Source organism: Polyodon spathula, chromosome 32 (genome assembly GCF_017654505.1).
Source record: "Polyodon spathula isolate WHYD16114869_AA chromosome 32, ASM1765450v1, whole genome shotgun sequence".
Taxonomy (NCBI): Eukaryota; Metazoa; Chordata; class Actinopteri; order Acipenseriformes; family Polyodontidae; genus Polyodon; species Polyodon spathula.
This window is the reverse complement of record NC_054565.1, coordinates 4,087,900-4,104,540: the sequence shown is the minus strand read 5'-3', so window position 1 is coordinate 4,104,540 and position 16,641 is coordinate 4,087,900. Positions and strand designations below refer to the sequence as shown.

The 16,641-nt window shown below is 39.2% G+C and overlaps 1 protein-coding gene and 1 non-coding gene across 2 annotated transcripts; one reads left to right on the top strand and one right to left on the bottom strand.

The window, feature by feature from the left end:
• The first annotated feature begins 214 nt into the window (after positions 1–214).
• LOC121303426 lies at positions 215–4,079 on the top strand. The gene is made up of 2 exons (XM_041234129.1): positions 215–742; positions 1,599–4,079. The coding sequence occupies exons 1-2, from the start codon at positions 443–445 to the stop codon at positions 1,995–1,997; spliced, it is 699 nt and encodes a 232-aa protein (XP_041090063.1). The 5' UTR covers positions 215–442; the 3' UTR covers positions 1,998–4,079.
• Positions 4,080–8,611: 4,532 nt separating this feature from the next.
• trnaf-gaa lies at positions 8,612–8,684 on the bottom strand. The gene has a single exon. It is a non-coding gene; the product is annotated as a tRNA-Phe (tRNA).
• Between the last annotated feature and the right edge of the window lie 7,957 nt (positions 8,685–16,641).

Genomic DNA, 16,641 nt, shown 5'->3' with positions numbered 1-16,641 from the left:
GGGTGAACTATGCATCATCAACTTCTGCTGCTGCAGAGTCACTTCAACAAGGACCTTGTTTGTTTAATGACTTGTCTAAAGGACAGAGCACAAGGAAGTTAAGTGACTTGCTCAGGGTCTCACACACACACACCGAGTCAGTGGCTGAGCTGGTATTTGAACCAGGAGTCTCCTGGTATCAAGCCCCTTTCTTAACCACTGGACCACCACACCTCCTGTTATGATATAAAGCAACACAGGTAGTTCTTTGTTTTTTGTCAGAAAATCACATTGATACAGTTAATATACCATATCTTAGGTCTTGATCCCTGAAGGTTGACACCCACCACTTATCTTTGTTTTTCTTACAACAGATTCACCCAACTACCTTGACCATGTATCGGAACAAGTGTACAAATACAGGGGGCAGACTGTGCCTCTGGAGAAGCCAGCAGGGTATCCAATGAGAATTGGGGGGCTAGATGACACAATCTATGCAGAAATGGAGGATGAGCTTAAAGCATGGGAAGATTTCTACCTTCCTGAAAGAGTAGAGATGAGAGTTATCGGTGCCATTGATACCTTCCCGAGTCTGGCTGTGGGGCTGCAGCTGATCATTGTGGCAGGCAGAGATGGCAACGTCTATGCGTATGAAAATGAGGTGTTGCACCAAGTGGCTGACAGCTTGCAGGACCTCTTCGAAAAGGGAATTGAGTTTCCTGGAACCAAAGTCTACAACTATGGGGAATGTTTTGCTCCTATGGTAAGAATATAAAACTAGTCAAAGCTGTAATGACCAGGGTGCTGTGAACACAATGTCTATGCCTCTCCTCACTGTCTGTCAGAGGAGGATATAGAGAATGGCAACAATTGGGATGTGGGTGTGGTCATTATGTTTTGAAACCTTTACTACATTTTTCTACAGATTGATATACAGAGACTCCTAAACTGGTCTAGGGACCCAGTTGAAACACATCAAGCATAGAAGTGATTGCAAGTCATTCATACAGTAATGATAATAAACAAATGACAAATCTTAGACATCAAGACAAAATCATCAATCATCAAAAAGCTGCAATTGCATTTTCTAGAAAACCACTTTTCCAATTCTGACAAAACTAGATGTGGACATTGTTAGTAGTCTAAGTATCTGAGTATCACAATCTGGGGTTATATGGAATTGGCCTGTTTGCCTGTCTGTATCATGGACCGTGTTTAAAAGTGGTTTTACATATGTGTAGAGAAAAGCTTTTTCAACTATGATGAAGCTTGGTTTTGATAATTTACATAATTTATTGAGGGTTATATGAAGACCACCGGTCTGCGTGTCACGCTCACATTGCTATATAATCTGGGGTTATATGAAGACCACCAGTCTGCATGTCACGCTCACATTGCTATATAATCTGGGGTTATATGAAGACCACCAGTCTGCATGTCACGCTCTCATTGCTTTATAATCTGGGGTTATATGAAGACCACCAGTCTGCACATGACACTCACATTGTTACATGTGTCTACAGTGCTTGGTCCTGGTGCTCTATTTTTGGATGTCATCGTTTAATGTTGAATGGCAGGGATGCTTGTCACTGACGTGTTTGTTCTGGTTTGTTTTAAAGACGGAAGAAGAATACGATGAATTAATGCAGGATGAAGAAGTAAAGAAAATGAAAGAGGAGACCAGGGAATTCATCAAAAGCAACGAAGCAGAATTTCTGAGCATACTGGCCCGCATTGAAGAAAAAGAGAATGCAGAAAAGGTTGCGTCCAAAGAAATTGTGCCTTCTAACCACCACCGCCCCAAGAATGTAGTAGTTCAGTTGTGGAAGCATGCAGATGAATTGTTCATATTTCATTTAAGTGATGCCTATTATGAGATGTGGTGCAAGATCTTCCAGCTGCTAGGGCTGACACGTGAAGAGCTGAAAAGTAAGGGGACTTGTAGAAAGCTGAGGCGCGTTTCAGAGCTCTTCCATGTGCCGCACAGACTCTCCTCTGGAGTACATCCTGATTTTTAAAGTCAGTGTCTTTGGTCCTGAAAAGAGAATTGTCCCACAACTGCAAATGGCACCCAAACAGTTACATGTTAATGGCCAATGCAGGATGAGTATTTTTGAAGAGTATTCAATAGATTATCAAAGGGCTTGCTCAACTCTAAAGAAAACTTGAATCTTAATTCACAATATTCACTTTGGGTGCTTTGGTCAAAGAGAAATTATTACATTTTACCGTAAGACCAGCACTCACTTTAAATTTACCAAAAGATTTAAGACATTTTTTTGCTTTTTTTGAATGGCAGCTATGCAAGCACAGACAGACACATTGTGGCTAGATGCCTTCCTCAGAGTGCATTCAAACAAACTTAATTACATTTTTATACAACTGATTGGTAATTTATTATAATTTGTTAATTTGCTCTTAAAGGGAAGGTCAGCATTACAAGAAAACAATGTACAAAAGAAAAACAAGCTATTTTTATTTCTGTAGTTTTATCGTAGTGTTTGCTTTCCTTTTTGAAGAGCAAATTAATTAATTTAAATTATCACCAATCAATTACTGTGAAGCCATAAATATTTACGAGCCTATAATGGTGCATTTTTCACATATGAAAAAAAAAGGCAATCGTTGGCGCCAATAACAAACTCCACTAACAATACATACTTCATATGTTGCAACAGGTAGCCAACATTTCTGGAGCAAAATAGGTTTTATGGGCGTGATTTGCAAAATATTTTGGTCACAAATATGTATGACTTTACAGTATATAAAAAAAATAATTCATTTTGCTTGACACACCGAAGAAGGCATCTAGCTGCAATGCATTTGTGCTTGCTTGTCTCCCATTTTTTAAAGAGTCTAAAATGAATATATAAATAATTTCCTGTATTATTGAAGAGAGGACAGTAATCTATTCAGCAAACCAAGATATAGCATCATCCGTACCTTGGAAACAATAGTTAGGATTCTGAAGTAAAACTTAAAAGAAACCAAGTCAGGTAAACAGTTGTTTGGCTTAAGCCTAACGTTTATTAACTTTGTTTCTTCTGTAAGTTTTACCCAAGGTGTTAAACAGAGATACAAGTGGGTTTGTCTGCAGTTCCGTGCTGCTACTGTTCTAAAGACGTATGAAGGCAAAGTTGACATGCCACCTAAAGCAGCGAGAGGGAAGGGTGTGCAAGATTGCAATTCAGAAATGGGTAGAGCCAAAAGTGGGCTGGGCCAGTCCCAAAACCTGAAGCTGGAATTTTATATCCGGTTTTGTCACTCATTTCCGAATCAGAGTCCTGCACTACCCCATTGAAAACCAAGGCATCAAATCAATACATACAGTAAGCACTGGTCCCCCTGCTGAAGGGATTAAGAACATTTTATTCTTTGCTTACTTTGTTTCTTTAATTTGAAGACACCCAGAGTTTTTCAAGAACAAAAAAATATGAAATCGATTAGGGATCCAGTGATATTGTTGCCAATGCTCGAAGCTTAGATGTATTTAAAAGCCAAGGTTAGCACTTTTTGAAATATACAGTTGTGTTCAAAAGTTTGGAAACAGCAAGATTAGGACTGGGGATTGTATTGAAGGTTTTCCTTTCTCAGTTCCCTTAATATCTTGGTACTCCTGAGTGGATGAACCTCATTTGCTGTTTCCAAACTTTTGAACACTCCAGTTTATAGTTATGCACTGACAGTCATCATGGGATATTGCAGTTTTGGCCAGAATTCATCTATTAGGCAACTTTTTGTTGGGCTGCTGCTAAATGTTTAACTGTCAGCGTTATATGGTAAAATGATTGATTGATTTAATTATTATTATTTAGGGATACAATCCTGTATAGCTACCTTGTAAAGAAGCTCAAAAGGCAAAACTCTTTTACTGTGGTGCTTGGCGAGACAAATAAAATAGTATACATTTGTATAGTGCTTAAAGGGATACATACAGCTATGTCATGTGTATCTACATTGTGTATACAGCTAGATTTTGTGATTATCCCTGTGTGTTCAATTTTAATATATATATTTTTCACTGTAAATCTAAATAGTTTTGTAAAGTGCTGCACTGACATTACTGATTTCTGTATCAATAAAGAACATTTGATGAAGAACTTCTCTCTGACAGTCTGCCTAGCTATTTCTATTGTATTATTTGAAGAAAGCTAATTCTCTTTAGATAAAAAGCTGTTTGCTGTTTTTAAATTCTCTCAAACTGTTCATGGCTACACAGTACATAATCAATAATTACATACAGTACATTGAACATAGCAATTTGTAATATGGAAATAATTAATAAAACATTAACTCATTAAGTACCAAGTAACTTTACAGAAAGATAACAATGTACATGTCTTCTACTGGAAAAATAACTACAGATTGACAGAGATATATACACAGTATATTAGGTTAGTTCTGCTGTGCTGAGTCGTCTTTCCTATACTGTGCTACCAATAACGCTACTACCAGAACCAAAATGAATACCTCTCATCTAGGACCCTAAATATTACACAAACAAACTGTTATGTATATTTTAAGGATACCAAAACAGCCTACAAAAAAAAAAAAAAAAAAAAAAAAAAACCTTTATTATTATTTAAATGTATAGGTGACATGGCGTTTTGTAAAGGGCGCGGTTTACTTCTATGGTAGTGTGTAGTGTGTGATATGGTAGTGGTAGTGTGTAGTGTGGTATGAAAACAGTAGTATTGTTTTCTTTAGTGCAAAGAAGCAATCTGAATATTATTACAATTGCTGCACATTAATTTGAAGGCAAAAATCCACGTGTGTGTGTAAAATGGCATGTGCTGTGCGGTGTTAACACAACATCAACACAGTGATGCTTCAGATTTGGCAAGCTAGTCAGAATCGGGGAATAGATGTAGGTAATGCACATCACTCGAAAATGCTGCACACTTTCCAGACACTGGCCAAACTAGTAAGAGAAACGTTACCTACAGTGATCAACGGTTTTTTGTTTGTTTTTTTTTGTGATCCTGTTTTCTGTTATGAGGGGATTAGGCTAATACACGAAAACCAAAACTGTATTTTTTTCTTTGTGCAACGCCCCCTTTTCCACATTTATTTCTTGAAGAGTTTATTTAAGCTAAATTTGACAGTTTTCACTAGTGTGCACAGCTTGAAAGAAACGCTATTACTTTAGGTAATAAAAAAATGTGTAATTTGCCACTTTATTGCGAAGAAACTACAATGGCAGGGGTGCGTTAGCGCAGGTATTGTATTAAGTTATGCGATTGATTAACCTATAACGTTTGACCTGGTGTCAACATTTTTTTTTTTTTTAATCTTCTAAACTCGAGATTTTCATCTCCAGTTTATTATAGAAAGGTTGTTGTGGAATGTAGGTGCCACTGATAAACATTAATAATATCTCTGCTGCCCTTTAGTGGTGCATGTTGTAATTTGACATTAGAAGCCTGCATTAAGCACTCGATTGCCAGCAGGTTGTACAAATGAAAAATAAAATAAAAGAACCCCCTTCGGTCACAATTTTATAATCATTTTTAAAGCAATTTGAAAACCCGTTTATGTGCACTCTATGGGAAAAGACATTGCACTGCCAAGGCAAGACTAAATGAAGTAGACACACAGATAGATCACTGATTCTAGTGTTATATATATATATATATATATATATATATATATATATATATATATATATATATTGATTGCGAGGAGCAGTAGTTCCTCATACAAGTTAGAAAAAACTTGTTTGAAACTACCGAGAGTCTCTATACAGCTCCAAGAGTTTTGCTGTTTTCACCATGTTGCTGCGGCAAAACTAAATCACTTATAAATTACCATCTGCACCAGTACCAAAAGTGTGAAACTTCCTTACCTCAAATGTGAAAAAAACGTACATACCTCTTGTATACAATGAGAAATAAGTCGTCAAATTGTTATTCTCCTTCTTCCTCTTCCGTCTACTTTTTAATAGTGTATAGCGACTATTCAAACAGAAAAGCTAACTAACTGGACATCAGCCAATCATATGATTCCACATGTTGGTCAACGTCAAAACAAACCAGGGTGTGCAAGCAGTTTGATACCCACACCATTTATATTAAACAAAATTACACCCTGTAACAATTTTTTTTGTTGTTTTTTTTTGTTCCTGGGTAGTAAGTGTTTATTTCCTAATTGCTTATGCCTCAAAAGTATAGAAAATGGCTATTATTCCCCACAAACTTTGCTTTTGTGACCAGGACAGTGATATATCAAAATATCACTATTTCCAATGGGAAACCGGCAAATGTGTGTCTTTTCGTTCACATAAAGTCAGAGTCAAAGTAATACAAAAATGACTACAAAAGATTTAGAAGTGAGTAGTTTTTCGAGATTTACGATTATACTGTAAATATAACATGACATGCGCCCATGACCTAAACCTCTGGGTCTTTGTGTTCATCACCTGCAACATTAAAGCACATTTTGACAGGATGTAAGGTGGGTCTTAGCCAAGGACAGTTTACTTGCCGCCATGACCAGGTGCTGCGATGTTTGGCCTTAGCATTGGAAGACAAGCGTAACCTGACCAATAAGTTGCCACCAGTTCCATAGAAGCATTATACACAAAATACAATATTCCTCCATCCAGGAGAACAACCACCAAGAAAAGGTGTTAAAACCAAGCCTCGCCCGGGACAATTGGAAGCTGCTAGAGACGAGAGGCAGATGTTGGTCAACAGCTTATTTTTCCACCTGAGATTGACACCATTAACATTCGACCAGACATTGTCTTGTGGTCTGGATCAGCACGCCTTGTTCATCTGGTAGAGTTAACAGTGCCATGGGAAGATGCTGTGGATGAGGCGTATGAGAGGAAGAAACTACATTATGCTCAACTAGCTGCTGAAACAGAACAGCGAGGATGGAGAGTCCGAGTTTACCCAGTGGAGGTGGGTTGTCGAGGATTTGTGGCACACTCTACAACTCGGTTTCTCAGAGACGTCGGATTCAGTGGACAAGAGTTGCGTAACACAGTGAAGAACTTATCTGAAGCAACAGAGAGGAGCAGCAACTGGCTGTGGTTGAGACGGAAAGATTCTGGATGGGGATCGCAAGCACAATAGAAAGAAATCAACGCTGATGTATGGGTAAGTAAGCTGGGCTGAGCTGAGTGGGGGATGGAGGGGGGTGATGTTGGGATGCCAGAATCACTGTTGAGCCCTCTTGAGGTGTCGTGGGCTAGTTGACGAAACACAGGGGACAGAAGGTGCCCACTTAAAGACCCCAGAGATCTACCCTACTAAGCTCAATCCACACTGTTGTGTGTTGGAAGTTTTATCTCTCAACTTCCTGCAGGGCAGAGATTCAGCAAGACAACAAGAATGAGTAAATAAGTTTAATAGTTTGCAAACCCGAGCAACACTCTCAACACACGCAGGTGTTAGAAAACCAAGCAATGCTATGAGCTACGCAGAGCCAGTAAGCATAATATATACCTTGTAACCCACAATTATTATGAGCCAATCACAGAAGCTTAACTCAATATTAGTGGATAGCAACAATTTGGAAGATTAAGATGAGACCAATCATAACAACTTATTTAAAATTGCAAGCCCCCTAAAATAAAAGTAAGTCAGTGACATTTCTGTGAAGTGCCACGGAAGCAGCTTGTGGTTGATAAAGAAATAGAACTTCCTCTTTCTAGCTAGTAGTCAGTACCTTTCCATTCCTTGTAAGGGCCACCTGTCCCTCAGAAGGAAAGAGGAGGTATGTTCACAAACAACTACCGATAATAACATATTATTATTATATTATACCAAAATCTTATAAACCTGAGCAAGGAAACCCTAAACAATCATAGCAGTAGCAACATTAAAGTGACCTATCAAATTATACAATAACAACACATCATATAACAAATATCAAAACTACTTATAATTAACTTATTATCGCTTTAGTCAGCATGTCTTATTCCTCCTGGCACCATGACAATTGCTGTCTTGTCACATAGGCTTTTTTGCAGTCACTTTAAAGCATAGCTATATATGGGCATTTTCAGTCCACCTTAAACCCTCTTCACTTAGCAATAACAGGATGTAGGTGAAGGCTGAAAGAGGAAGAGAAATGTCTAGACTAGAAGTTTATTTCTTAATTTTAAACATTCTAGAAAATAAGCTTCTTATTACATTGGTATAACCCCTTTTTAAGTCACACAGGCTAAACAAACACATGAACAAACAGCTCAGAGGTTAGTACATAAATTGCATGGCATGTAATTTTCCCACCACAGTTGTCATGCTGATGCGCCGGGGAGACCACACTGGGTTGATCTCCGGAGCCAGTATTGCAGCCATTGTGTGTGCTGATGCACTGGTAAGGCAAAATAAGCTGATCCCTGGAGCCAGCATTACACTTCAGCAATCAATACCAACTGAAGGATATCTACATCATCAGATGGAAAGCAAATGGATGGAGATGCAGATGGATCACATTAGTTTACTGTAAAGCTACGTCTTAGTTGGTGCTTATCTTGGCGAGAGCCGAGTTCAAATCAGCATGAAGTTTTAACATCTACTCTCATGTAATGGAAATCGTTGTTATTTCCTCAAATTACACTGAAGAAAAGAATGTGCTCTCACAAAAGATCAAGGGTATGTTTTGAAAAGAAGCCTTGTCTTGCCAAAACCCAAGATTGAACCAGGGACTTTTAGATCTTCAGTCTAACGCTCTCCCAGCTGAGCTATTTCGGCTTGACAGTGTTCGTAACCTGTATATAATGAGAAATGTTCAACAGCTCAGAAACACCACCATAGAATCTGATCCCTTTTATTCTTTACAGAGTTATCCCAAAAGGCAAACATCCAGGAAATAGGTAAACACTGCTACCTTGAACTGTCTCAACAAACGTTTAGATCTAAAACGTATACATTGAAAGTCTATTACCGTGCTTAACACAAACATCTGTGTTCCAATAGCGGTTAATCCTCTTCCACACTGCAGCCCAGCACTAACCACTGAGCTACTCAAACCCACTACCCCACACTGCAGCCCAGCACTCTAACCACTGAGCTACTCAAACCCACTGCCTTCCACACTGCAGCCCAGCACTCTATCCACTGAGCTACTCAAACCCACTGCCTTCCACACTGCAGCCCAGCACTCTAACCACTGAGCTACTCAAACCCACTGCCTTCCACACTGCAGCCCAGCACTCTAACCACTGAGCTACTCAAACCCACTACCTTCCACACTGCAGCCCAGCACTAACCACTGAGCTACTCAAACCCACTGCCTTCCACACTGCAGCCCAGCACTCTAACCACTGAGCTACTCAAACCCATTGCCTTCCACACTGCAGCCCAGCACTCTATCCACTGAGCTACTCAAACCCACTACCTTCCACACTGCAGCCCAGCTCTCTATCCACTGAGCTACTCAAACCCACTACCTTCCACACTGCAGCCCAGCACTCTAACCACTGAGCCATTGAAGCCTCTCAGCAAAGTTACACTGATAAACAATGTGTGCCCTGATTGAAAATAATAAATAAATCCCACTGATTGCTGGATAAAATAAAGTAGAATCCATTTACTTACCATAGTAGCATCTGTACCTTACTGTGAAAGATAAAAGTTATATATTGAGCTCAGTCCATTTGAAGTCACTGCAGTGGCTGCTTTATACAAGAATGGGGCCTCAGTAGTGTATTAGAGAGCTATAGATTTGAAAGGAGTGTAGCTCTATTTGTACATTTCTATTATTGGCAAAATCCAAAGCCAGGGCTCCTTCTTTATATACCCTCCCACAGGATACAGAACAAATCACTATGTGAGTATGTATTAAATAAAGATGTAATTTCTTATTAAGAGCAGCTCATTCATACTATTATACAATAATACCCCGTTCCATATTGTCAGCATCAGCTGCAGGAGGCCCCATTGTTAACATGTATTCATTTCTTGTGAAGCGCACAGTACATGTGTATTGTGTTGCTTACGATTGTAAGTGGCCCTGGATAAGGGTGTCTGCTAAAAAAATAAATAAATAAATAATAAATAAAAAATAATAATAATAAATAATAATAATAATAATAATAATAATAATAGTGTACAGTCACATTCTAGCACTCTTGTAGCACACAGACTCCTTACTTGTGTTACAGACGTTTGAGGCTTTTGGTCAGCTATGCATTCTAAACCCAAATCCTCTTAAAATATCAGATTCACACTTACCATGAGCACATATGCTATAATCTGTAAATGAAATAAACACACCCCATTAAATACAATTTAAAACACATAGACAATTCATTTCTACATGTTCATGTACCATCATTAAATAAAATACTTACAACAGAAAGCTGTTCCAAAGAGAAAGAAAAACAGAAATAGTGGTTATTGGATTTAATAGTTCACTTTATATTCATGTTTGTGTCACATTTACTGTAATGTTTTCTGTTCCTCTGAGAATATCACTTGATTTGGATAGCTGTTACAGGCTTAATGAAGACACCAAGGGGCACATTTCAAAGGGTTTTCTCCAGTCTGTCCAGAACTATGAAAACACTCCCTGGTAGAATATGTTGCAATACTAAAGTGTTTCTCAATGTCTTCAATCAATTGACCTGCAGCCTACAATCCCTGCAGTTCACCCAAACCGGGAGCCGCTCCAGAGAGACAGACACTTACTTCTGTAGTATCTTTTGGACAGGGCATCCTTCTTCACTACCATGGACTGTGTCAGGACCACTTCAGAATCCACTTCAGAAGACAGAAAGCACGTGAAGATCATTAAACAAACAGTACTTTGCATCCCTTCTATTTAAACACTGACCATGTCGAGGAACTCTCCACATTTGGATTAGGATTTCAATGTACATGAAACAAGATTGATTAACAGTAAGGAGCTTCAGATTTCATTTTGTTAGAGTGTGTGTTCTGATGTTTTCACCTGAGTTCAGGAGCTGCTCTTCAGTTCTAGTTGCCTGTCTTAGATATATGTACGTAATCCAGGCTGGATCAGTCAGAGTGTCTTTATAGAAGAGCCAGTGACTGGATCACACTTCCTTCTGCTTTCAATTCACTGCTATGCACTAGATGGTGATGGCACTTACTAACAGAAAGATATTTTAGTCTGCATTATATATGAAAAGAAGCACACAGACTTATGCACAAAAACATGATCACAAGACCCCCTGTCTCGCCCAGCTGCAACGGCTACCTGTAAAGTTCAGGATTACTCTCAAAATTCTCCTGCTTGCCTACAAGGCCCTTCATCACACAGGTCCAGAGTATCTCTCCAGCCAGCTGAGCTGCTGTGTCCCTGCCCGCAAGCTGAGGTCCTTTGACTCTGGCCTGCTTGTTATACCCAAGCAAAAGCGCCCCACACTGGGAGAGCGGCTCTTTTAGCTTCATGGCCCCGACTCTCTGGATCTCTCTCCCAGCTGTAGTGTGTGCGGCTCCCACAGTCGCTCACTTCAAATCAACTCTCTAGGCCCATTTGTTCTCTCTTGCTTTCAATGCTCTTTAAATCTGATATCTGTTATTAGCTGTTGTCTAAATTTCTATTTCAGGTTTTTCACTGAATCTTATTCCCATCCTAGCCTTGATAAAAAGGTAAGGGAACAGGACAATCTTTCAGTCAAGTTATTATATCTCAGTTGGGCGATCCTTCTTACTGACATGTGAGGAGATTAATTAATACAATAAGTCTTATTAAAGGTGCTGCATCAACACATGTTAAATGCAAACATGAAATATTATCAAAGTGTATATCCCTCAATCTTTGTGTTTTCCTCTTTCGCTTCAGTGTAACAGACAGACAGACAGACCGGCAGGCAGACAGACAGACAGACAGGCAGACATACAGAAACACACTCAACAGAAGAAGCTATACACCGTCTATACTCACTGTCCGCTCTTTTCTCCATCATATTGTCTCCTATCAGGTAAAACAAAAATAGGTTTATACAGTTAGACATGCATTAGGAAACAAATATGGTACTCTGTGTTAGTGTCAGTAGAGAAATAGCAGCTAGATGTGCTCAGATTCACTGGGGTTTGTGTTAGTGCCAGTAGAGAAACAGCAGCTAGATGTGCTCAGATTCACTGGAGTTTGTGTTAGTGCCAGTAGAGAAACAGCAGCTAGATGTGCTCAGATTCACTGGAGTTTGTGTTAGTGCCAGTAGAGAAACAGCAGCTAGATGTGTTCAGATTCACTGGGGTGTGTGTTAGTGCCAGTAGAGAAACAGCAGCTAGATGTGTTCAGATTCACTGGGGTGTGTGTTAGTGCCAGTAGAGAAACAGCAGCTAGATGTGCTCAGATTCACTGGGGTTTGGCCTTACGTCTTTCAGCTGTAATTCTACATGTGCTCCTCTTGAAGGTTTAACGTTGTGCCCACACACTACCCAGGCGTGCTTTTCAAAGGACTCACCCAACTCCCGCTCTCCTTTGAGTCCATCACTGTCCAGTTCAGCATCACTGTTGCCTGAATCCTCTGCCTCTGGAAGAGGGAGAACAGAGCTTCATGAAGCAATGAAGGATTCCCTCGACTGCAGTGCACAACTTCATAGGACACTGAACACAGGCAGGCAGATATACACTAGCCCTTGATGTTGTTATTATTATTATTATTATTATTATTATTATTATTATTATTATTATTATTATTATTTATTTATTTCTTAGCAGACGCCCTTATCCAGGACGACTTACAATTGTTACAAGATATCACATTATTTTTACATACAATTACATTATTTTTTTACAAAAATGCATGATTTTTGTAAAATTTATTTATGCATGATTAGTGATGATTAGTCAGGTTGAGTTTCTAAACAAATTATGTGGTCTGTCCAGGACTTTGTTTTTTTTTTTTTGTCATCCTGCAAATAAGGTTCTTTCTTTCTTTCTTTCTTTCTTTCTTTCTTTCTTTCTTTCTTTCTTTCTTTCTTTCCTTCCTTACCCAGCTCTCTCTTGTTCTCCAGTGCTCCTTCCTGCTCCTCTGAGTCTTCCAAAGTGTTGCTGAGATCTGTAAACACAGGCTGTGGTTACATTTTTAATGAGAGCAGTCCTGTGTTGCTGAGATCTGTAAACACAGGCTGTGGTTACATTTTTAATGAGAGCAGTCCTGTGTTGTTGAGATCTGTAAACACAGGCTGTGGTTACATTTTTAATGAGAGCAGTCTTGTGTTGCTGAGATCTGTAAACACAGGCTGTGGTTACATTTTTAATGAGAGCAGTCCTGTGTTGCTGAGATCTGTAAACACAGGCTGTGGTTACATTTTTAATGAGAGCAGTCCTGTGTTGCTGAGATCTGTAAACACAGGCTGTGGTTACATTTTTAATGAGAGCAGTCTTGTGTTGCTGAGATCTGTAAACACAGGCTGTGGTTACATTTTTAATGAGAGCAGTCCTGTGTTGCTGAGATCTGTAAACACAGGCTGTGGTTACATTTTCAATGAGAGCAGTCCTGTGTTGTTGAGATCTGTAAACACAGGCTGTGGTTACATTTTTAATGAGAGCAGTCCTGTGTTGCTGAGATCTGTAAACACAGGCTGTGGTTACATTTTTAATGAGAGCAGTCCTGTGTTGTATACAGAGCTATGAAAGGAATGACAGCATGGAATGGAGAATGCAAACGGCCCTATTAGCAAAACTGGGATTTGCATCTGTTTGATAAGAAACAACAAGTTGATTTGGCTATTCACATGGATAAACCACAGCTGCATTTTACAGTACCAGGGAATCCTTCTGGTCTGAATCAACCTCTTATTTCTTAGGGGTAAATAAGGAGTCCCCATGGTGGGAGGTGGTTGATGCAACACATGGGAGTTTTCAAGTTCACTAAATGCTGTGTCTTCTTCTAGTGGAGTATAGGCTCATCAAATCAAACCCCAAGACAAGTAGACAAACCTCTGTGTTGAGAATATGGGATTGAGTTCTGGAAGAATGGATCTTACCCAGTTCTCTCTTGCTGGCCTGGTAATCATCATCTCTCAGCTCTTCAGAGTCCTCAAGGAGGCGCCTTGCATCTGCACACAGAGGAAATGGAGGGGGGAAATCATTCTTTTAAATGGCAATGTACAAATTAAGAACAAAGAAGGATATTCTTATTGTAAGTTGATTATTCAATAGTGCAGCATTTAGGAAAAGCCTGCAACCTCCACTATGTTATCCCAGCGGAACAGGGGCACCTAACTTCGTTTAAAAGTGTGTGGGGGGGGGGGGGCAAAGATATTGAACTACCTAAATCCCCATCCCGACCCGAGATTCTTCCACCTGTGCTTGCTGAGGCTAAACCCTTTGTTTCGCAGCTTATGGAAATAGCAGCAAACTGAAATAGGTTAAACAGATATACAGAACACAACGTGAAAGTAGCATGATTCACGATAGCTCACTCCACCATACTTATGACAAGGACTGTCAAAAACACATACATCTGAACAGTGTTTTTAAAACCAGGCTAACTAAATGTGAAAAAATACATTCAAATCGACAGATTATAAAAAATGCAACAATATTCATTAAATCTTTTGCACATGTCGTGAAAACTTGTTTTATGATGCTAAAATGGACATCCAGTGTTTTTTAATTGTAAACAATGAGCTATTTTATTTCTACATGTTCAGAATCATTTATGGACATAATATAACTTTATCTTAAATGTTTAATATTAAACTAAAGGGAATTTAAATTATTAGCAAGTACACAAGTTTTGATATGAATGCTTAACATTAATATCAGCAAAGAACAAAAGTTACACGTTTTTAATGAAAATAATTATTGTAGCCAACTTTTTCACTAAAGTTAAATCAGCTTATGTGATTTTGAAATGAAACTATTTGCTATAGTTACTTAATCTAAGTTAAACGAAATAAAAGATTTTGGTGGAAATTGATCTTAAACTCATTCATAGCCCCGCAGCAACAGTAGCCTGCTAACTTCTTATTTCATTTTTAATAACGGGCTCATACTCATACTCTCTCAAAAATTGTTCTCTCTCATGATCACCATTCCCACCATTCCCTTAATAAACAAGTTTTTTTTTGTAATTGTTAGCTTTCAATTTTTTTATTTTACTTTAAACCTTTAAAAACAAAACCAATGTCAAACACAATACATATATTATGAAGGAAGAAAAGTGGAAGGCCAAAATATATAGTCTGACCCCAATATTCAAAGTGCAGGGGCACGTGCCCCTTCTGACCCGTGGGTTAGGTGCCTATGTGGTGGAAGGCTGTCTGCTATCTCCCTACCCTTCTGTTATTCTGTTGAAAGTCAGTCAATGCCATCTTTTCCCCCATTTATTTCAGGTTGAAGGCAATCAATGCAATCCCTCCCTCCCTCCCTCCCCATGTTACTCAGGATAAAGGCAGTCTTACCAGCCCCTGACAGAAGCCATGCTGTCAGGACCGAGAGGAGAATGGCTCTTGTAGTCCAGGGTTTCATCTTGACAAGGTGTTGATGCTGCTTTTCCACGCTTCAGCTGCTCTGGTCCCTCCACCCTGCTCTGTTTTATACCCTCTCCCATGCAAATGCACTTCTTCCTCACTGAAGCCTCATCAAGGACCCTTTCTTTCTCTACACTGTGATATTGTGTGATGCCCTCCTCTTCCAAATTTCCATACTTCACTTGAAAACTATTTCCTCTATAACCTATGATCCAAATCTATTGACACAGTATCAGTGATCTCCATTGTTCTCTTAAAACAGTGCAGGATCAGTGCTGGGGTCAGCATGGTGCAGACAGGGGGCCCCATATACAGTATTAAAGGCAATAGAATGATTAGTTATCAGTTATGCAAAATGAAGCATTCTCTGGAATTTCATATCTACAGTGCTGCAAACACTCGGCTCATAAACATGCTCATTATAGCAGGTGTTGTGGTTGAGCTGCTTCTTTCATTCTTTCACACCCATTATGGAGTGCATATTTCTTATTGAAACATTTCACAATTGTATTACTGAGTCTCTTTTCAGTAGGAAAAATGTAGGATTGAAATACACAATGGGTGTGAAAGAAAGACCTTGGTGTTGCGATAGACTCATTTCTATCAGCAACGGGGAAGCAATCATAAAGGTGAAGATTAATCCCATGGCTTAAAGAAATGAGCTGTGAAGAGGGTACTGGATTTGTTTAGCTTGAACAAAGAAGAGTTAGGCGGACTTGACTGAAGTCTTTAAAAACTTGAAAGGTGTTGACAAAGTTAACCCAAACTAATACCTCAAGCACAGCACTGACACCAGGGCCGGAGGACACTCCTGGAAATTAAGTGTGGATAGACACAGGACAGAGGGCAGGAAACACCTTCTCACAGAGTGTGGTGAGGGGATGGAATGGGTTACCATGTTATGTTGTTAGGACTGGGATCCTTTAAGACCAGACTTAACAGTTTAGAGATCAATCAGCTGCTGCACTGATGGGCCGAACGTCCTCCCTGGTTCTGTGTTCTGAATTCTGGATCTTCGGTGTGCTGGCATTGATTGTTAATTCCTTTCCAGAGTCAGTTTTCCTTGTACACTCAACCAACCCTAAATATGTGAGACAACAGTTGAGGGAACTAAATCTATTTAGTCTGTAACAAAAAAAAACAAACGATTAGAGGAGACTACATGTTTTAAAAAGTTTAAGTTAATGTAGTCACTCTTTCAAGCACAGCAGAGAGTCCAGGACTAGAGTACAGTTAGAAATTGAGGGGCAACAGA

Excerpts from the sequence above, each read along its gene's own strand:
- LOC121303426 (XM_041234129.1), top strand. The coding sequence starts at position 443 with ATGAGAATTGGGGGGCTAGATGACACAATCTATGCAGAAATGGAGGAT. Across the intron at positions 743-1,598 it reads GGGAATGTTTTGCTCCTATG|ACGGAAGAAGAATACGATGA; the intron begins GTAAGAATATAA and ends TTTGTTTTAAAG.